At 56.4% G+C, this 21,536-nt stretch overlaps 3 protein-coding genes across 5 annotated transcripts in view; 2 read left to right on the forward strand and 1 right to left on the reverse strand.

The window, feature by feature from the left end:
* The window catches only part of TPRN (taperin), a 33,373-nt gene extending 30,837 nt beyond the window's left edge, over positions 1-2,536 (forward strand). For both annotated transcript variants that reach the window (XM_064170849.1, XM_064170850.1), the window contains exon 4: positions 1-2,536. In XM_064170849.1, coding sequence (XP_064026919.1) covers positions 1-63 — 63 coding nt within the window. In that variant the 3' untranslated portion in view covers positions 64-2,536.
* LOC135190001 (microtubule nucleation factor SSNA1-like) lies at positions 2,351-6,162 on the reverse strand. 2 transcript variants are annotated; one of them, XM_064170852.1, is made up of 4 exons: positions 5,994-6,162; positions 5,673-5,922; positions 5,373-5,544; positions 2,351-2,495 (listed from the first exon to the last, which is right to left on the reverse strand). In XM_064170852.1, exons 1-4 carry the CDS (start codon positions 6,067-6,069, stop codon positions 2,424-2,426), a joined length of 570 nt encoding a protein of 189 aa, XP_064026922.1. In that variant the 5' UTR covers positions 6,070-6,162; the 3' UTR covers positions 2,351-2,423. The 2 variants fall into 2 exon arrangements, with proteins under 2 accessions (XP_064026922.1, XP_064026923.1); XM_064170853.1 differs by lacking the exon at positions 5,373-5,544 and having other exon boundaries at positions 5,994-6,152.
* ANAPC2 (anaphase promoting complex subunit 2) overlaps positions 6,089-21,536 on the forward strand; it is a 22,622-nt gene continuing 7,174 nt past the window's right edge. Inside the window, exons 1-8 of the mRNA XM_064170851.1 lie at positions 6,089-6,209; positions 6,986-7,605; positions 8,933-9,065; positions 17,347-17,521; positions 18,305-18,424; positions 19,374-19,491; positions 19,562-19,743; positions 20,104-20,245. Coding sequence (XP_064026921.1) covers positions 6,126-6,209; positions 6,986-7,605; positions 8,933-9,065; positions 17,347-17,521; positions 18,305-18,424; positions 19,374-19,491; positions 19,562-19,743; positions 20,104-20,245 — 1,574 coding nt within the window. The 5' untranslated portion in view covers positions 6,089-6,125. The remainder of the gene's footprint in view (positions 6,210-6,985; positions 7,606-8,932; positions 9,066-17,346; positions 17,522-18,304; positions 18,425-19,373; positions 19,492-19,561; positions 19,744-20,103; positions 20,246-21,536) is intronic.

Below are 21,536 nucleotides of genomic sequence, written 5' to 3' on the forward strand. Positions count from 1 at the left end.
CTCACCCCTGCGGAGAAGGGCAAGCTCTCGGATTTCAGCAGCGAGCCTGCTCTCTATTTTTGATGGCTTCATCTTGCAGCCTGCAGCAGCGGCTGCTGGACGCCCCCTGCCAGTGCACCTTCCCGGTGCCCATGCAAGCCCCGCGGGAACAGCTCCCGGGTCCCTCCCTCCCCGCAGTTTTCGTTGGATCTCGATGCCAATGGTGGACTAGATGCTGCTGGGCATCTCTGGAGAATATTTGCACTGGATCCTGGGACCTAACTACTACTTCTGAGGCATAATGATTTATTCTACCTGTGGCCTTGCATATTCCTTGTTCAAGATCAGCCACTGATAGTGTCTTAAGGGCAGAGCTGTAATCCCAGGATGGATGTAGGTCCCCTCAGTGCTTATCTGAGTCCACTCCTTCAGGCTTTCTGCGGGGTCTGGATGGTGTTTGGGACCCTTCCCGCAGCAAAGGCCTCACTGAGGAATGGTTCTGGAGCTGCAGCACTGGGAGTGCCTGGGCAGTGAGCTGCTGGGATTTGGGGGGCAGTCTGGAAATCCCTAAAAGGTTCATGGCTTGTTCTTGGTTTGGTTTTGGGTTTGTAGTCTCACTGAACCACCATGGAACTCATGTGCCAGTCATGTTCCCATGAAGGAAGGAAGCTGAAGACACCATCTGAGGGATGGGAGGTGGGAAGGGGAATTAAAAGCCTTTAGCTTTAGGTGTCATTTTTGCACTGCTCCTCCAAAGCACAGGAGGGCAACTCCACTCCTTTCTTCTGCAGAACTTGAACAAGGAATATGGTTTTTGTTTTTCTAGGGGTTTTATAGTTCTACTGTAATTGTTTAATGCAGCCAATATGCAAAGGAATCTGCTAGACTCTTCCATTTCAGTTTTCTACTACTGTAAACTCAGGGTCAAAATTGCACTCTGGAGAAGACAGAACACTGCTGCTAACGTGGTTTGTACTGCTGGGATTAAAGGAGATGCAGCTGGAATAGATGTGGCCTCTCTGGGCTTTATGAGTGGTACCCCAGCACATGGCACTATCCAGAGGAACAGGCTGGCATCTTGGATTGCCTTCATTGGTTTGGCTGTTGTAGATGGATGGTGAATGTCTGCTCAAGGTGATGCTGGTCTGGGAGCTAATGCTCTGCACGCCTTGCACTTCTCTTGGTGTGTGTTGTAGCAGCAGGAGGAAGGTTGTTCTGCTAGCAGTCAGGACTACATGTGAGGACTTACCTGCTTCTAGCTGTGCCCTGGGTGCCTAAATATTCCTGGAAAGATAATGCAAAACAAAAGAAAAAGAGGCATGAGATGTTCAGCAGTTTGTTAGGTCTTGGCTGGAGGGGCCACAAAGGAAGTTTCCACCTCCTTGCACTTGTCCTTTCCAAGCTAAGTCAAGCTCAGTTCCCTGTGTGACCTCCCAGGATCAGCGTGTGGCTGGCAGTGCATCATCTACCAGTGACAAAAGCACCCTGGGAAGAGCAGTGAAGGGCATCTGCTGAGCTTCCTCCACCAGTGAAACACTTCAGAACAAGGTGCTGAGACTGGGGTAGGTGGCAAACTGCAGGGCTGTTGGTGAGTGCTAGAGTTAAGGGGTGAGTGAACACTGAGCACTGCCTGCGGCTGGGAGCTGCACACAGCCAGAGGAGCCCAGAAACTGTACTGGAAGAAAAAGGCCACACAGAGCTCTTCTGACAGAGATGGTCCCAGGGAGCACTGTGGGCAGGCTCAGGTCAGTTAAAGCAGCCCTCTCTGATGGTGTGCAGCTGAGCAGGTGGTGAAGCAAAAGTTGGCAGTTAAAGTTGAGAACAAGGTGCCTGAACTGTCCTGTCCTCGTTCTGCTCTGATGGACGAGGAATTCTAACGCCAACCCTGCCCTGCAGCTTCTTCCAGTGACTTCAGCCAAGTGCAAAGCTGCTCTGGTGCTCTGTGTGCTGTCCTCAGTGAGCTCGGTGCCTACAAGTCCTCTGGTCAGGGCAGGCTCGGTGGAGGTGCAGGAGTGCAGCCTGCTTCTGAAAAGGAAAGCCTGGCACCCCAGGATGCTGCCCACTTCTGCCAGTTCACCTGCTCTACCTTGCAGCTGTGATTGGCACCTCACTGAGTGCTGCCTTTGCACTACCTGGCCTTGCCCTCCAACCCCTGTGTGTAGCAGATGAACCCTGAGCTAGCTCTTGGCAGAGCAAGGTGAATGCTCTGCAAGGGCGTTAGCTGAGAACTCGCCTCCTGGGCTACGCTTCAGTGTCACTGTGCTCAAAACAAAGGGTATTGGGTTTTGTAGATGCCCACCCTCACCCCTAGCATTTGAGCATTAACTTTAGTAGAGCTCTAACTAATACCAAAGTGCATCTGAAAGGAAAATTGACCTCTGCAAAGCAAAGACTTTTATTAAAGCCGCTTAGCCATGCTTCTCTTCACGTGCTTGCTGTCCTTTTCAAGTGTTTGATGCCTCACTGGCTTTACCAGCACACCCCTGCTTCAGGTCATCTGGCACTGCCTCCAGTATCTGGGAGAGAAAGAAATAAAAATAGCTTATTTTTACACAAATTAAGTGTTTCTCTGGTGAGTTCCTTCCAAATCCAGCTGCCTTACCTTGCAGCCCTTACGCTCTGTCGGTGACATCTCATCCTGTCTCGCTGCGGCAATAGCTAGAGGGGGCTCACTGGGTCCTGCCCAGGTCCTGAGTGCAAAACCCCTCAAGCATTTTGTGTCTTGGAGAGTGAGGCAGAGAACTTCCTGCTGTGGGGTGAACTTCTGTGTTTTGGACATGGCTTTTCTCTCCCCTTTTCTCTCTCCTGTCCCCCCTCTCCCCTTTTCTCTCTCCTGTCCCCCCTCTCCCCTTTTCTCTCTCCTGCCCCCCCTCTCCCCTTTTCTCTCTCCTGCCCCCCCTCTCCCCTTTTCTCTCTCCTGCCCCCCCTCTCCCCTTTTCTCTCTCCTGCCCCCCCTCTCCCCTTTTCTCTCTCCTGCCCCCCCTCTCCCCTTTTCTCTCTCCTGCCCCCCCTCTCCCCTTTTCTCTCTCCTGCCCCCCCTCTCCCCTTTTCTCTCTCCTGCCCCCCTCTCTCCTTTTCTCTCTCCTGCTCCCCTTCTCCTTTTCTCTCATTTGGGCTTTTCAGATCAGTACTAAGTTGTGCTCAGCTGCACCACTGACAGTTAGAGCTGTCTTCCACTCTTGCTTCAGAACTAATTCCAACTTCTCAATGCCCTTAACCCAGACCAAGTCTTTCATGTCGTTAATTTCCCATTTTCAGTTCCCAGTGTCTGTAACCCAAGGCTCCCTAGGAAGCAAGGCTGCAGCAGGTTTGGAAGACCTTGCTGCCTGTCACAGAACCACAGAACCATGCAGGCTGGCAAAGCCCCTCGGGATCACCAAGTCCAACCATTATCCCTACTCTACAAAGTTCACCCTTCAACCCTATCCCCAAGCACCACATCCAAAGGACTTTTAAACACATCTAGGGCTGGTGACTCCAGCACCTCCCTGGGCAGCTCATTCCAGTGCCTGACCACTCCTGATGGGCAAAAAATGTTCCTAATGTCCAGTCTAAACCTACCCTGCTGCTGCTGGAGGCCATTCCTTACTGTTTTATCACTAATTGCCTATAAGAAGAGACCAGCAGCAGCCTCTCCACAGCCTCTTTTCTGATAGCTGTAGACAGCAATGAAGTCTGCCTTCAGCCTCATCTTCAGACTAACCAGCCCCAGCTCCCTCAGTGGCTGACCACCTCAGCAGCTTAGCTTAAGCAGAGTGGACAACTCTTAACAGTGTGAAGGCAGAGCTGAAGGAGCACCTGTGAGCCTGTGGAAAGCACTAAGGGATGGGAGCTGAAGGTAAGTGCCCTGCAGGACAAGACACCAGTACAATGCAAGGATCTTGATACCTTGTTCATGGAGGAAGGTGGAGTTCTGCAGCTGCCAGGGGCTGGGGGAAGGCAAGCAGTGCAGTTACAAGAGATGTGCACCCACAGGACAGGAACTGTTCCTGGTCACAGGGTGGCTGTGAGTCTTCTCACCACCGCCACTGCTTTTTACCTGCTGCAACTCTCTTTCCCTTTCTCTGAACACAAGCTGTGACTTGTACCTGAGGTCAGGTTTCTTTTGAATGCTGCTGGGGCTTTGTGTAGCTTTACCACACACTTCTAAGCTGTTAAATTTGGATCTAAGCATCCCCACCTTGACCCCAAACCATCAGAGCTTGAAGTAAGGTGAAAAAATGGCTTCAGCCTCATCTGTCACAGTAAAGTAATGACTGCAGGAGATGACCTGGATCTGACTAGTGGCCACATTAAAAAGCCACATGTGAAAAGGAGGAGAGTGCAGGCAAGTAGAAGGGGAAGGATGAACCAAACTAACTCCTGAACCAAACAGCTCCTCCTTATCAACAGAGGGAAGATCACAAGAAAGTGGCCTGCTAGGAGCAGGTGTTGATCTGTTGGAGGGTAGGAGAGCCCTGCAGAGGGACCTGGCATGGGTGGGCAGAGGCCAAGGGGATGAGACTGAACAAGGCCAAGGGCAGGATTCTGCACTTTGGCCACAACAACCCCAAGCAGCACTACAGGCTGGGGCCAGAGTGGCTGAGAGCAGCCAGGCAGAGAGGGAGCTGGGGGTGCTGGTAGAGAGGAGCTGCAGAGGAGGCAGCAGTGCCCAGGTGGGCAGCAGAGCCAATGGCATCCTGGGCTGGCTCAGGAGCAGTGTGGGCAGCAGGACAAGGGAGGTTCTTGTGCCCCTGTGCTCAGCACTGCTCAGGCCACACCTTGAGTGCTGTGTCCAGTTCTGGGCTCCTCAACTCCAGAGAGCTGTTGAGGTGCTGGAAGGTGTTGAGAGAAGGGCAGCAAGGCTGGGGAGGGACCTGGAGCACAGCCCTGTGAGGAGAGGCTGAGGGAGCTGGGGGTGTGCAGCCTGCAGCAGAGGAGGCTCAGGGCAGAGCTCATTGCTGTCTGCAGCTGCCTGCAGGGAGGCTGTAGCCAGGTGGGGTTGGGCTCTGCTGCCAGGGGCAGAACAAGGGGACAGAGGCTCAAGCTGTGCCAGGGCAGGTCTAGGCTGGATGTTAGGAGGAAGTTGTTGGCAGAGAGAGTGATTGGCATTGGAATGGGCTGCCCAGGGAGGTGGTGGAGTCTCTGTGGCTGGAGGTGTTGAAGCCAAGCCTGGCTGGGGCACTTAGTGCCATGGTCTGGTTGGTTGGGCAGGGCTGGGTGCTAGGTTGGGCTGGCTGAGCTTGGAGCTCCCTTCCAGCCTGGCTGATTCTATGATCCTTTTTGCCTCTTTCCCACTCCTTTACTAGTCCAACACTTAATGATACTATTGCATTAGAGAGGTAGAGAACCACATCAAAAGTTGGGCAGGAGGAGCACTTAACAGCCCAAGAGCTGTGACCACAGTGCGATACCTGCATCCATCGATCATCCCCCGGGTCAGGGTCCTGCTTCTGGTTTCCTCCACTTTCTCCCCTGCAAGCGCTGCTCTCGCAGGGCTCCGCTCCCAGCCCCACGCCGATGGAACTCCCAACAGGCTCCCGCCGAGCCCAAGCCAGCACCGAGCCGAGCCCACGCTCAGCCTCCCTGTTAACAGCGACGGTACAGCACGAGTGGCCCTGGGAACGCCTGGGGAGCCCTGGACGGGGCGACTCTGGGCTCAGGGGGCACTTCACCGTGTACAGGGTACCTGGTAGTGCCGGGGGATACTTTACCGTGTGCGGGGTGCTTGGCCCTTGCGGGTTACCTGGCCCCAGGGCGTTACCTGGCCGCAAGCCGCCTCGGTCTCGGCGATCACGGCGTCGAGCTGGGCGCGCTCGGCCAGGTGCTGGGCCAGGCTGTCGCTGGTGCGGAGCAGCCGCTTGGTGAGCGCCACGATCCGCCCCTGCAGCCGGTCCCGCTCCGCCTCCTCCTCCCGGATGCGGCCGCTCAGCTCCTGCCGCCGGCCGCGCAGCTCCGCCAGCCCTGCGCGGCACCGACCGGTCAAGCCCAGCCCCCACCGCCACCCCGCCGCCGGCCCCGGCGCCGCCGCTCACCCTCCTGCAGCTCCGCGTTGTAGCCCCGCACCGCCGCCCCCAGCCCGGCCCCGCTCATGGCCCCGGCCCTGCCCATGCCGCGGCCCGGCCCAACGCTCCGCCGCGCTCCGCCTCTTCCTGCGGCGGGGCCCGATGGAGCGGCCGGCGGGCGCCGAGCTCTCGGCCGCCTGGCACACGCTCAGCACCGCCCTGGTGCCGCACGTTGCCCTGGGGCTGGTGAGCCAGGCGGGGGGCTGGGGGCTGCGGGGGGGCTGGGCCTGACCCCGTGCCCAGGGGAGGGCGGCAGGGGCCGGGGGGAGGGCTGGGGCAGGACGCTCCCTTCCCGGTGCCCGCTCCCTTCCCGGTGCCCGCTCCCTTCCCGGTGCCCGCTCCCTTCCCGGTGCCCGCTCCCTTCCCGGTACCCGCTCCCTTCCCGGTGCCCGCTCCCTGTGTCCCTCGGTGGCTAAGGCGGTCCCAGTTTTGTCCCCTCCACTCCCGGGTCCGGGTTTTGGGCCGGGGGCGGGGGGGATCCGGGAGCTGCGCAGCGAGAAGGGAAGGCTCTGGCGGCCGCTTTGCTCCGGGGGGTGCCAGGGAAGGGCCAGGCGCGTCCAGCCGTGTCCCCTTCTTCCCGCACGGCACTGGGCAGGAGAGCCACAAAGGTGTTGTGCTTCTTCTCCCTCCCTGAGGCAGCTCACACTGACCAGAGTGGGGTTTGCCCCCTGGCTCCTGGGGGGAGCTGAAAGTGGCCCCTGCCCCTCTGGGCAGAGCTGAGTGCCTCAACAGCCACCTCCCAGCCAGGGCCGGGGCCCTGCGGCAGCCCCCAGGGGGACAGCAGTGGCCAGCGCTGGGCTGCCGGGGGATGGGCGCTTGGCTTCCAGCTGCAGGCGGGGGCCCAGCAGGATCGACAGCAGAGTCCATGTGCATTTGGTCCCTGCTCCTTGGGACCAGTGGTCTGCCACAGGCCCTCCCGGGGAGGGCTTTGTGCGGCTAAAATTGGAGTCTCTGCTCTCCAGGCAGCGCCGAGGTCCGAGCCGGTGGGGCCGCTGAAGGATGCTGAGCTGCGGTCAGCCCTGGAGGTGCTGCGGTGCTACAACTTGCACTCGGTCGTGGAGGAGTGGTTCACTGAGGTGCTGCAGACAGACCTTCAGGTGAACATAGGTCCCGAGTTCTGGAATGGCATCAACCAGTATGAAAACACAGCCGAGGAGGCCCAGTGCTCCTCGCTGCTCCTGGACGCGTTCTGCCTCCTCAAGTGCCGCCTGGACCCTTACCTGAACAGCCTGGAGCTTCTGGAGAGGTGGACCAAGGCAGGCTTGCTGCTGGGCACAGGTGCCCAGATGCTGCACGAAAAGGTCTACACCATGTTCAAAGCTATCCTCTTCTTCTCCACTACCAAGTCCTTCCAGGAGATGATCCAGCAGTTCTACAGCCGCACTTTCAAGATCTACATGAGGCAGTGGAGGAAGGGAGAAGATGGAAGCAGCGAGTGCGAGAGCAGCATGAGCGAGGCGGAGCAGGAGAGCGACACGGAGGAGGGAGGGGAGGGCCTGCTGTGCGCCGGCTGCAGCAGCAAGAGAGAGCAGTGCTGGTGCCCCAAAGCCATGGAGCAGTTTCAGCAGCTCAATGACATCCTGTACGTGGGGGTTGCAGGTGGAAGCTGTCACTCGGAGCAGGCAGCTGGGCTGGGTGGGGTTTTCTAGTGGCTGAAAGCAGGAGGAGGGATGTGTGAGGTCAGGCTGAGTGGCAGTGCTGGGGAGGGAACTTGACACAGCTGCTTGCCAGCAGGTGGTGGACCTAGAGCAGATCTTTAGACAGAAAGATCCACTCCTTGGATATGAGAGTATCTTCCTCTTGCTCTAAGGTTTTCTGTCTGCAAAGATACAAATGCTTCATGTCCTGCAGGACTGGGAGGTGGTTCCCTGCCTCTGCTCTCATGAGACCCCCCCAGTGTCCAGGTTCTGGGAAGCCCAGCACAAGAAGGACATGGAACTGCTAGGAGCAAGTCCAGAGGAGGGACATGAAGATGCTTAGAGGGCTGGAGAAGCTCCCGTATGGGGGCCAGGCTGGGAGAGTTGGGGCTGTCCAGCCTGGAAAAGGCTGCAGGGAGACCTTAGAGCAGCCTTCCAGTACCTGGAGGGGCTCCAGCAGAGCTGGGGAGGGACTTCTGACAAGGGCTGAGTGTGCCAGGATGAAGGACAATGGCTTTGAGCTGGGAGAGGGGAGAGTGGCGATGAGGAAGAAGTTGTTGAGAGTGAGGGTGGGGAGAGACTGGCACAGGTTGCCCAGGGAGGCTGTGGCTGTCCCCTCCCTGGAGGTATCCCAGTATCATCAGGGTTGGAAGAGACCTCACAGACCATCAAGTCCAACCCTTTAGCACAGAGCTCAAGGCCAGACCATGGCACCAAGTGCCACGTCCAGTCCTGCCTTGAACAGCTCCAGGGACGGCGACTCCACCACCTCCCCGGGCAGCCCATTCCAGTGCCCAATGACTCTCTCAGGGAAGAACTTTCTCCTCACCTCCAGCCTAAATCTCCCCTGGCGCAGCCTGAGGCTGTGTCCTCTTGTTCTGGTGCTGGCCACCTGAGAGAAGAGAGCAACCTCCTCCTGGCCACAACCACCCTTCAGGTGTTGGAGGCCAGGCTTGGATGAGTCCTTGAGCAAGCTGTGCTGGTGGGAGGGGTCCCTGCCCATGGCAGGGGCTTGGCACTGGATGAGCTTTATAAGGTCCCTTCCAACGCGTTCTATGAACCTGTGAAATTACAAAGGTTTGGGTCACTCAGAGCCAACCTCTCTGAGGTCAGGCTGGCAGCAGTGTGCTGGGTGTGTTGTGTGTGTGTTTCTCGGAGCCTGTAAAGGAAGGGGCAGGCGTGGGCCGCCGGCTCCAGAGGGGGAGGGTGCCTGCAGGTGTGTGGATGCTCTTTCTTTGCTCACTGCTCTGCTCCCCTCCTGTCTGCCTGCAGGCGCCAGCTGCACCTGCTGGAGCGGGTGAGCGCCGACGCCGTCACCACCATCCTGCACAGGATGATCGAGGAGAGGATGGAGCAGCGGTGCAGGGGCGAGTACGAACACTCCTTCCTCAGCGAGTTCCAGGAGGTGAGGAGGGCCTGCGGGCAGCCAGGGCTGTGGGCAGCCGGGGCCGTGCAGCTGCTCCCCTGCTGGTTTTGCAGCTCTGACTAGAAGTGGGTGTCGGAGTCCGGAGGCTGGCGAGAGGCGAGATCGGGGCACTGACGACTCGACTCAGTAGCTTCTGTGCATCAGTACAGCTTTATTAGGGTAGTGAAGCCTCTTATCACAGTGTCACAGTATCATCAGGGCTGGAAGAGACCTCACAGATCATCAAGTCCAACCCTTTAGCACAGAGCTCAAGGCCAGACCATGGCACCAAGTGCCACGTCCAGTCCTGCCTTGAACAGCTCCAGGGACGGCGACTCCACCACCTCCCCGGGCAGCCCATTCCAGTGTCCAATGACTCAGGGAAGAACTTTCTCCTCACCTCCAGCCTAAATCTCCCCTGGCACAGCTTGAGGCTGTGTCCTCTTGTTCTGGTGCTGGCCACCTGAGAGAAGAGAGCAACCTCCTCCTGGCCACAGCCTCCCCTCAGGTAGTTGCAGACAGCAATAAGGTCTGCCCTGAGCCTCCTCTTCTCCAGGCTAACCAATCCCAGCTCCCTCAGCCTCTCCTCATAGGGCTGTGCTCAAGGCCTCTCCCCAGCCTCGTTGCCCTTCTCTGGACACACTCAAGCATCTCAATGTCCCTCCTAAACTGGGGGGCCCAGAACTGAACACAGCACTCAAGGTGTGGTCTAACCAGTGCAGAGTACAGGGGCAGAATGACCTCCCTGCTCCTGCTGGCCACACCATTCCTGATGCAGGCCAGGATGCCACTGGCTCTCTTGGCCACCTGGGCACACTGCTGGCTCATGTTCAGGCAGGTATCAATCAGCACCCCCAGATCCCTCTCTGTCTGGCTGCTCTCAGCCACTCCGACCCCAGCCTGTATCTCTGCATGGGGTTGCTGTGGCCAAAGTGCAGCACCCTGCACTTGGAGCTATTGAACTCCATCCCCTTGGACTCTGCCCATCTGTGCAGGCAGTCAAGGTCCTGCTGCAGAGCCCTTCTGCCCTCCAACCCAGCCACATCTGCCCCCAGCTTGGTGTCATCTGCAGGCTTGCTGATGACTGACTCCATGCCCTCATCCAGATCATCTATGAAGATGTTAAAGAGGATGGGGCCCAGCACAGATCCCTGAGGGACACCACTAGTGACAGCTGCCAGCTGGATGTGGCACCATTCACCACCACTCTCTGGGCTCTGCCCTCCAGCCAGTTCCTAACCCAGCACAGAGTGTTGCCATCCAAGCCATGGGCTGACACACTCTTACATAGTGCTCAGAGGAGGTGCATACCATTAGTTTGGGGCTGGCACAAGTGGACGGCACAGATTGGCCCAGAGCCACATGCAAGGTACAGATAGGTTGCCCTGTGCCAAAAACAATCTGTGGTTCCCACCCCAGGGGGTTGGCTGGCTCAGCCCCCTGGAGCTGTGTCTGCCCCAGGGGCTGGCAGGTCCAGCTCCCTGCAGGTGTGCATGGGTTGCTCACTTGTGCACAGCCTGGCTGCCTGAGCCAGCAAGCTCAAGGACATGTCCCTCATGTTTACAGCTCCTGTCCCGCTGCGGGAGAGTTCTCCCACAAGTGGGTCCCACCTTGTAGCGGTTCTGGGCCTCACCTGCCCCCACACACACAAGGCTTCACCCAGACTACACTGGCAGCTGGAAGGTGAGCAATGAAGCTTTGTGTACTTGCAGCTTAGCACAGGCTACAGGCAGATATGTACAGTACTATACAGGTATTTACAGCTGTCTGCAGTTACATACAAGCTAAAAGCAATACAAGAGCCCTCCCAGAAGTCAGAGAGCCCAGGAGGGGCTCCCAGCCACCTTTCCACCTTCTTTCTACCCTCTCCCTTATCTCAGAATCTCTCTTAGGTGCAGGGTGAGCTGAAAGGTCAGCAAGGGGTGTTGGAAGCAGAATGATTCTGTGTCCAGTTCTGGGCCCCTCAATTCAAGAGAGATGTTGAGGTGCTGGAGCGTGTCCAGAGAAGGGCAACAAAGCTGGGGAGGGGCCTGGAGCACAAAGCCTATGAGGAGAGGCTGAGGGAGCTGGGGGTGTGCAGCCTGGAGAAGAGGAGGCTCAGGGGTGATCTTATTGCTGTCTACAACTACCTGAAGGGACATTGTAGCCAGGTGGGGGGTGGCCTCTTCTCCCAGGCAACCAGCAATAGAACAAGGGGACACAGTCTCAAGTTGTGCTGGGGTAGGTCTAGGCTGGATGTTAGGAGGAAGTTCTTCACAGAGAGAGTGATTGGCATTGGAATGGGCTGCCCAGGGAGGTGGTGGAGGCACCGTGCCTGGAGGTGTCCAAGCAAAGACTGGCTGAGGCACTTAGTGCCATGGTCTGGTTGACTGGATAGGGCTGGGTGCTAGGTTGGACTGGATGATCTTGGAGGTCTCTTCCAACCTGGTTGATTCTATGATTCTATGATGAGTTGGAAATGTGCAGGGCCAGGCAGAAGAGTTAACAGGGTGACAGCAGGCAGAGAGAGCCACATCTGTGTGTGTGTGTCCCAGCAGGACGAATGGCTAACACAGACATCACCTTGTTCTCTTTTCACAGCCAACAATCTGATTTCTCTCATTAAAATATTCCAGTTAGCCTCTAAGCAGCACACAGCTGAGAGCTCCTAGGCCAGGGCTGTGACTTGCCCCTTCCCTGGCAGAAGGGGTGGTTAAAGCTCCCTGTTTCAGTTGGTGTTAGAGGGGAAGGTTTGCTCTGGCCTGTGTAGTGAAGCAGGGGAAGAATCTACAGCACAGGTCTTTTGAGGAGCAGCTGAGGGGAATGCAGTTCAGTCTGGAGAAAGGGAGGCTGAAGTGAGACCTTCTGGCTCTCTACAGTGCCTTGAATGGAGGTTGGAGCCAGGTGGGGGTTGCACTCTTCTCCCCAATATCAGGTGATAGATGGGGAGCAAATGGCCTGAAATTGTGCCAGGGGAGGGTTAGCTTAGAGATGAGGGAAAATGTCTTTGCTGCAGGAGTGGTCAGGGATTGGCACAGGCTGCCCAGGGAGGTGCTGGAGTCCCCATGCCTGGAGGTGTTCTTGAAAGATGTGGCCATGGCCCCTGGGGCAGCAGGAGGAAAAGAAATGGCCTCAAGTTAAACCAGGGGAGGCTTAGGTTGGGCAGGAGCAACAACTTGTTTCTTAAAAGCATTGTCAGGCCTTGGAACAGGCTGCTCGGGGCAGTGGTGGAGTCACCACCCTTGGAGGGATTGAAAAGCCATGGAGATGTGGACAGGATTTAGTAGTGACCTGGCAGTGTTAGGCTAACAGCTGGACTCGATGACCTGAAAGGTCTTTTCCAACCAAAATGGTTCTGTAATTGTTTCACTTGGCCCCTGGCAGTGAGGGAATTGCTGCTTTACAAAGCCCCAGAGCATGCAGTGCCAGCGAGCCTGCAGGGAGCCCTCTCTGCAGCTGGGCTCAGCTGCATTTCTGTTGCTGCTTCCTTTCTGGTTTCCAACTTTTCAGCATCCCTTTAAAGTCTGAAGCAAAGGTGGGAGGTGATCCTCTGCTCTTGATCTCACCAGTAGGCTGCATGCAGAGTTAAAACGCTTCCTGGCACCCACCCAGTAGTTTTCCTGCAGCCTTAAACTGAGCCTTTGTTAGGCTGTTTACTCAGTGTGACCTTGAAACAAACCTCCCCTCTGGGCGATGGCTTTTGCAGGGTGCAGTCCTGCCTCTGTAGGCCTGCCCTGTGCTCTGTGTTCCTCGGTGCATGACTTTGCCTTTGCCTGTATGGAGGAGCAGAGTGTGAGGTCAGGTTGCCATGCAACCCAGGCTGCTCTCTGTGCTTGCCCTGAGGTCACAGAGTCAGAGACTTGTTTGGGTTGGAAAAGGCTTCTGAGATCATCCACTCCAAGCAGCAACCCAACACCACCGTGGCCACTAAACCATGTGCTCAGGTGCACACATCTGGGTGCTGGTGGCAGGGATGAGGTACAGTGCCAATGAAAGGTGTGGGATTTCAGTCAGGAAGCTCCATGTGATGAGCAGAGCTGACACCACAGGTGCCAGGGCTAGAGGCAGCCTCTGGGCTGGCTCCATTCCACTCCATCAGGAGGTAGCTGCAGCAAGGGGAACACAGCTGCTGTGAAGGGACAGCTGGAAGGAGCTGAACTGCTCTGGCTCCCTGCTTGGGTGTGATCCTGGGTGAAATAAAGAGGATCAGAGAATTGTTTCAGTTGGAAAAGGCCTCTAAGGTCATCCAGTCCAAGCAGCAGCTCAGCACCACCATGGCCACTGAACCATGGCCCCAGGTGCCATGGGCACATCCTTGAAGAACACCTCCAGGGATGGGGACTCCAGCACCTCCCTGGGCAGCCTGTGCCAGGCCCTGACTATTCTTGCAGCAAAGGCATTTTTCTTCATCTCCAACCTAACCCTCCCCTGGTACAATTTCAGGCCATTTGCTCTCCTTCTATCACCTGATACTGGGGAGCAGAGCCCAACCCCCACCTCACTTCAGTGCATCTCCTCACTCTTCCCCACAGCAGCTGTTGTCATCTCCAGACATCATCACTCATTTTATTAGACCTCGTGTGAAATGCTTTTGGGTGACCTGATGTGGTGGTTTAGGCTGTTCCCCACCCACCCTCCCCCACTTTTGGAAATGCCCCAGCTAACTCAGATGTATTCTGGGAATATCAATGAAGCTATTTATTTACAGCAGCACAATATACAAGCAGCTATTTACAGTATGTACAGTTATAGACAGAAATATACAAAGGAAAAAGTAATACAGAAGCACAACTCCCCTCCCAGAAACCTGAGTCCCCAGGAGGGGTTCTCAAACCACCCCAACACCTCCCTCTGCCCCTCTCAACCTTACCCCAATCTTGAGAAAGAATAGAGGTGCAGCCAAGAGGTTAAGGAGCAAGGTTAGTGGCAGTGAGGTTAAGGAGATGTGGCCAGGTCTGAAGGCAAAAGCAAAGTGAGAACAAAATGGAGAATGTTATCTAATGTTTTATTTCTTGTTCCCATACTTCTCAGTGGGACTGTGAGAGAAGAGACACCCCCAGGTTTTCCTTTCATAGCCAATTATCTACTTTCTCTCACCAAAACATTCTAGCCTGCTTCAAACTAGCACAGCTGAGGATTGTTTAAGGACAGTTTAAGGGTGCTGGAGAAAATGGAACTCTTCTGCTTGTGTCCCCTTGCAGACCTTTTCAGCCCAACCTGTTTGACTACAGAATGTCAGAGCATGTCAGGGTTAGGGAGAGAACATTGAAAAGGCTAAACCAATACTTTGGCCACAACAACCTCAAGCAGCACTACAGGCTGGGGCCAGAGTGGCTGAGAGCAGGCAGGCAGAGAGGGAGCTGGGGATGCTGGCAGAGAGGAGCTGAAGAGGAGGCAGCAGTGCCCAAGTGGGCAGCAGAGCCAATGGCATCCTGGGCTGGCTCAGGAGCAGTGTGGGCAGCAGGACAAGGGAGGTTCTTGTGCCCCTGTGCTCAGCACTGCTCAGGCCACCCCTTGAGTGCTGTATCACAGTATCACAGTATCACAGTATCACCAAGGTTGGAAGAGACCTCACAGATCATCAAGTCCAACCCTTTACCACAGTGCCCAAGGCTAGACCATGGCACCAAGTGCCACATCCAACCTTGCCTTGAACTGCCCCAGGGACGACGACTCCACCACCTCCCCAGGCAGCCCATTCCAGTGTCCAATGACTCTCTCAGGGAAGAACTTTCTCCTCACCTCGAGCCGAAATTTCCCCTGGCGCAGCCTGAGGCTGTGTCCTCTTGTTCTGGAGCTGGCCACCTGAGAGAAGAGAGCAACCTCCTCCTGGCCACAACCACCCCTCAGGTAGTTGTAGACAGCAATAAGGTCACCCCTGAGCCTCCTCTTCTCCAGGCTAAACAACCCCAGCTCCCTAAGCCTCTCCTCGTAGGGCTTGTGCTCAAGGCCTCTCACCAGCCTCGTCGCCCTTCTCTGGACACGCTCAAGCATCTCAGTGTCCTTCCTAAACTGGGGGGCCCAGAACTGAACGCAGTACTCGAGGTGTGGTCTGACCAGTGCAGAGTACAGGGGCAGAATGACCTCCCTGCTCCTGCTGACCACACCACTCCTGATACAAGCCAGGATGCCACTGGCTCTCTTGGCCACCTGGGCACACTGCTGGCTCATGTTCAGGCGGGTATCAATCAGTACCCCCAGATCCCTCTCTGTCTGGCTGCTCTCCAGCCACTCCGACCCCAGCCTGTATCTCTGCATGGGGTTGTTGTGGCCAAAGTGCAGCACCCTGCACTTTGAGCTATTGAACCCCATCCCATTGGCCTCTGCCCATCTGTGCAGGCGGTCAAGGTCCCGCTGCAGAGCCCTTCTGCCCTCCAGCTGTGTCCAGTTCTGGGCTCCTCCACTGCATAGAGATGTTGAGGTGCTGGAAGGTGTTTGGAGAAGGGCAGCAAGGCTGGGGAGGGGCCTGGAGCAGAGCCCTGTGAGGAGAGGCTGAGGGAGCTGGGGGTGTGCAGCCTGCAGCAGAGGAGGCTCAGGGCAGAGCTCATTGCTGTCTGCAGCTGCCTGCAGGGAGGCTGTAGCCAGGTGGGGTTGGGCTCTGCTGCCAGGCACCCAGCAACAGAACAGGGGGACACAGCCTGGAGCTGTGCCAGGGCAGGTTCAGGGTGGCTGTTAGGAGGAAGCTGTTGTCAGAGAGAGTGATTGGCATTGGAATGGGCTGCCCAGGGAGGTGGTGGAGTCTGTGTGGCTGGAGGTGTTGAAGCCAAGCCTGGCTGGGGCACTTAGTGCCATGGTCTGGTTGGTTGGGCAGGGCTGGGTGCTAGGTTGTGCTGGCTGAGCTTGGAGCTCTCTTCCAACCTGCCTGATTCTGTGGTTCTAGGAACAGAAAGAAGCAGCAGGAGTGGGATCCAAATTAGAAAGATACAAAAAGATGGAACTAGTACAAAGCTGGCAGAGCTAAAGGGACAGCAGGAGACTGCAGCAGTGTGGTTGAAGGAGGAGTGCTGGCAGCACCTCAGCTCTCAGGCACATCAGTCTGGAGTGGCAGTTGCCAATCAGGCTGTGGCAGCAGCACTCTGAGAAGATAAACTCAGAGGAAGAGTGGCCTGGTTTGATAATGATTGCAGTCCTTAAAACTGAGTGCTCTGCACCAGTTCCAGCTCTGTCCCTTGGTCCTTTTCGATTCATTTAGGCTGGGAGAATCCTTTAAGGTCATTGAGTCCAAGCACTAATCCCAGCACTGCCAAGTCCGTAGCCCTCAGCACCATGTCCCCATGGCTTTTCAATCCCTCTAGGGATGGAGACTCCCACCACTGCCCTGGGCAGCCTGTTCCTGGGTTTGGCAAGCCCTTCAGAGGGTACTTCTGCAGGTCCAGAATGGAGCTCTGCAAGAGCAGAACACCCTGCAGGCTCTTGAAGGTCCTCTGTCCTTCCTGGAGCCCAGTGCCTGTGCAGTCCTCAGTCAGCCTTGTTTGCTCACACACATCTGCAGGGGCTCTCTCTGGTGCTTTCACCTGGGCTTTCCCCAGCTACAGCCCAGGCCAGGCTGCATTAGGAGAGCAGCTGGAGCTGGCTGCTTGTTTCTTGCTTGCTGTGGTAGCTGCCTGGTGATGGTCTGCCAACTTCTGCAGCGTAATCTGAGGATCAGGGATTGACTTTGTTTGGGAAGAGAGTCAAGGCCACCCTTAAAATCTCATCTTGTTTTTTCCTGGGGCTGCTGGGAGATGTAATCTTGTTCTCCAGCACTCCAAAGGGATCTGGGAGGCAACCCTGCAAGCCTCATCAGCCTGCTTGGACCCCAAGGAAGCCCAAACCCCACACAATAAGCATCATCCAAAACGCTGTAGAAGTACTACAGCAGCTGCTGATTCTTACTGTGTGAACCAGCCTGGGTTGATGGAAGGGGAAAACATCACTGAAAGCAGGAGCTTGTTCTTCCCTATGGAACATGGGGCCTGGGCATCATTGTCCACGTAGGGTTGGATCTCAGGGGGGATTCTGATTAGATCCAAGGAAGAAATGTTTGACGCTGAGGGTGGTGAAAGCCTGGCCCAGGTTGCCCAGAGAGGTGGGAGATGCCCCATGCATGGAACCATTGCAGGTCAGGTTGTTTGGGGCTCTGAGCAACCTGCTCTAGCTGCAGATGTCCGTGGTGAGTGGGTGGGGGTTGGACTGGTTGAGCTCTAAAGGTCCCTTCCCACCCAAACCACTCAGGGATTCTTCTGTGACTCCAATCGTGGGAGGTGGTTGCGCCTCCAGCTATGGCATTCACCATCTCTGTGCTCTGCCTCTCCTGCTGCAGTGGATTGAGAAGGTGATTGGGTGGCTCAGCAGGGTGTTCCTGCAAGATGGTCCCTTGGCTCGCTCCTCTCCAGAAGCCAGCAGCACCCTCAGGCGCTGGCGCTGCCACGTCCAGAGGTTCTTCTACCGCATCTACGCCAGCATGCGCATCGAGGAGCTCTTCAGCATCATCCGGGGTAGGTGGGGCCCTGCTTGGCTAACTGACCCTCAGCCTGCTGTCCAGGGCCCCTTCATTCAAGAGAGCTGTTGAGGTGCTGGAAGGTGTTTGGAGAAGGGCAGCAAGGCTGGGGAGGGGCCTGGAGCACAGCCCTGTGAGGAGAGGCTGAGGGAGCTGGGGGGGTGCAGCCTGCAGCAGAGGAGGCTCAGGGCAGAGCTGATTGCTGCCTGCAGCTGCCTGCAGGGAGGCTGTAGCCAGGTGGGGTTGGGCTCTGCTGCCAGGCACCCAGCGACAGAACAGGGGGACACAGCCTGAAGCTGTGCCAGGGCAGGTCTAGGCTGGATGTTGTTAGGAAGTTGTTGTCAGAGAGAGTGATTGGCATTGGAATGGGCTGCCCAGGGAGGTGGTGGAGTGCCCATCCCTGGAGGTGTTTAAAAGCAGACTGCATGAGACACTTAGTGCCATGGGTTAGTGAATGAGAAGGTGTTAGTGGATAGGTTGGACTCAATGGTCTTGAAGGTCTTTTCCTCCTGGTTCATTCTGTGGTTCTGTGTGCTGAGGTTCAGGTCTGGTTGTAGGTGGGACTCTGCCCTGACTAACCTCAGTCTGCAGGGGATCGAGGTTCAGGCTCTGGTTACTGATTTCTGCTCACTGTCCAGGCTGCTGAGTGTGCTGAAACTCAGTGTTCACCCACCCCTGGGCTCAGATGAGGGACAGGTGTCTCTCCATCTCCTGGCATGCCACAGTCTCTCTCCTCTTCCCATAGAGTGTGGCATGTTTCTAAGCTCTGCTTGCTTTGTAGATTTCCCAGATTCGAAGCCTGCTGTGGAGGACCTCAAATTCTGCCTGGAAAGGACTAACCAGAGGCAGCAGCTGCTCAGCTCCCTGAAAAGTGCTCTGGAAATGCGACTTCTGCACCCTGGTGGGTTCCATGTCCCCATGTATGTCCTCATACTGTGGAGCTGGGCAGGATAGGGATCTACTGGGTTCTGTAGCCCCATGTATGTCCTACCACTCTGAGGAGCCTGGGCTTGAGTAGAGATCTGCTAGGATACATCTGGTTCTGTGTTAGATGAGTGAGTGGCAGCCAGGCTGAGCACCTGGTGAGCTCTCCATGTTGTGTGCAGGGGCAGCAGTCACTCTCCTGTCCCAGCCCCTTCTACCTGAGCGACAAGTTTAGCTTTGTTGCTGGTGACTGAAGGCTTCTCTGCTCTGTGTGCTCTGAGCTCCAAACACACAGGCTTGACAGTGGAGCTTTGAGCTCCAAACATCTGGTTTGTAGTGGTCTCTGAGCCTGTGCTTGTGGTTGGGACTGACTCCTCAGATACAAGTATCCTTGCCTATGGCAGGGCTTGGAACTAGATGATCTTTGAGGTCCCTTCCAACCTAAACCATTCTATGGATCTGATCTTTTCCTGTGGCTGGGGCAGGAGGGCAGCACAGCCTTGACCTCTAGCTCTGTAGAGCGAGCAGAGGGCTGGGGTAGAAGGGCAGCACAGCCTGGACCTCTAGTTCCATAGAGTGAGCAGAGGGCAGGGGCAGGAGGGCAGCACAGCCTGGACCTCTAGTTCCACAGAGTGAGCAGAGGGCTGGGGCAGGAGGGCAGCACAGCCTGGACCTCTAGTTCCATAGAGCGAGCAGAGGGCTGGGGCAGGAGGGCAGCACAGCCTGGACCTCTAGTTCCATAGAGTGAGCAGAGGGCAGGGGCAGGAGGGCAGCACAGCCTGGACCTCTAGTTCCACAGAGTGAGCAGAGGGCTGGGGCAGGAGGGCAGCACAGCCTGGACCTCTAGTTCCATAGAGTGAGCAGAGGGATTGGATCATCCAAGCTCTGTACCTGGGGCTCTGACTCCTCCTGCCCCTCTCCTGTAGGAGTCAACACATCCGACATCATCACTCTGTACATCTCGGCCATCAAAGCCTTGCGAGAGCTTGACCCCTCCATGGTTATCCTGGAGGTCGCCTGTGAGCCCATCAGGAAGTACCTGAGGTAAGAGGCTGGCAGGGCAGCCCTGCAGATGCCCTCTCTCTGCCCTCCCTTCACTCTCTCGGTCTGGCAGGACCCGGGAGGACACAGTGCGGCAGATCGTGGCTGGGCTGACCGGGGACGCGGAGGGCTCGGGGGACCTGGCGAATGAGCTCTCCAAAGCTGACCCTGTGACCCTGGAGAACGGCCAGGAGAGTGATGATGACATCTCAGAACCAGGGGACTGGGTTCCTGACCCTGTTGATGCAGATCCAGGTTAGATGCTGAGAGCAGACTTGGAGAAACTTGGTTGGTGTGAGGGTGCAGGAGGCCTGGAGCAGGCTGCTCAGAGGAGTTGTGGAGTCTTCTTCTCTGGAGAGCTTCCAACCCCTCCTTGGCTACTGTGCTCCTGGGCAAGCTGCTGTGAATGCCCTGCTGGAGCAGGGGCTTGGACTGGATGATATCCAGACGTCCTTTCCAACCCCCAGCATTCTATGACCAAAGGTCCTGGCAGCCTGCTCTTTCCCACAGTGGGCTGCAGTCTTGCTCAGCCTCTCTGCTGCTCCTCCAGAGCTGTGCTGAGCCCAGGGCAGGTCTCTGTTCAATCTGACACTGTCTGCTGTTGGCTTTCCCTAGGAAAATCAAGCTCCAAACGTCGCTCCTCAGACATCATCAGCCTGCTGGTGAGCATCTATGGCAGCAAGGACCTGTTCATCAACGAGTACCGCACTCTGCTGGCCGACAGGCTGCTGCACCAGTTCAACTACAGCGCCGAGAGGTGAGGCCAGGGGGCAGCAGCAGGGCTGGCCACGGAGGGACTATTGGCAAGGTCTTGTAATGATAGGACAAAGGGGAGTGGGTTTAAAGTGGCAGAAGGGAGATTGAAACTGGATGTTAGGAAAGGGTTCTTTACAGTGAGGGTGCTGAGACCCTGGCACAGGTTGCCCAGGGAGGTTGTGGAGCACAGAAGCACCCAACGTGATCAAAGATCACGTTGGGTGCTTCTGTGCTCCACAACCTCCCTGAAAGTGTTCAAGGGCAGGTTGGATGAGCAACCTGTTCTAGTAGGAGGTGTCCTTGCCTATGGCGGGGGGGGTTGGAACTGGATGATGCTTGAGGGCTCCAAATCCATGCAGGTGAGGAAGGGGTTGAAAAAATGCCAAAGAGCTGGGGAAGTTTATAGAACTCCCACAGTTTATTCAACTGCTGGGACAAGTCCAGAGGAGGCCACAAAAATACTCAGAGAGCTGAAGAAGCTCCCCTGTGGCTGGGAGAGTTGGAGCTGTTCAGCCTGGAGAAGAGAAGGCTGCAGGGAGACCTTAGGGCAACCTTCCAGTACCTGAAGGGGCTGCAGGAGAGCTGAGGAGGGACTTTAGATAAGGGCTGGGAGTGGTAGGATGAGGGACAATGGCTTTGAGCTGGGAGAGGGGAGAGTGAGAGTGGAGAGGAGGAAGAAATTACTGAGAGTGAGGGTGGGGAGAGACTGGCACAAGTTGCTCAGGGAGGCTGTGGGTGCCCTCTGCCTGGAGGTGTTCAGGCCCAGACTGAATGATGCCTTGAGCAAGCTGTGCTGGTGGGAGGTGTCCTTCCCTATGGCAGGAGGTTGGAACTGGGTGATCCTTGAGGTCCCTTTCAATCTAAACCATTCCATGATTCAGATTCAGCCCTGTGAATGGGCTTGGCAGTGCTGGCTTACCAGCTGACCTCCATCATCTTGGAGGTCTTGCCCAACTTTGTGCTTCTCTGCCAGCTGTTTCTGGAGCCAGCAGTGCCTTTGTCCATTTCCTCTGCAGCTTTGGGCTTGCACCTAGAATTTCATGCCCTCACCTCTTCTTGGCTGTTTCCAGCTTAGTCCTGCCCTTGGCTTGCACCAACAGAACAGCTGGAGACATTGACACCCTCTTGGCTCCATCCCCCCTGTTCTGGTGGCCCTCACACCCTGCTCAGACTGTTTAGAGTCAAAGTAGGAGAAAGGGACGAAGAATTAGACCTCAGTTGCAATCCAGTTGTGTCTCTTGAGTCAGCAGCTGCAGTGGTTTTGCTGTCCCTGAAGTGCAGCTGCTGCAAGC

This window comes from Pogoniulus pusillus, chromosome 35, assembly GCF_015220805.1.
Source record: "Pogoniulus pusillus isolate bPogPus1 chromosome 35, bPogPus1.pri, whole genome shotgun sequence".
NCBI classification, from domain to species: domain Eukaryota; kingdom Metazoa; phylum Chordata; class Aves; order Piciformes; family Lybiidae; genus Pogoniulus; species Pogoniulus pusillus.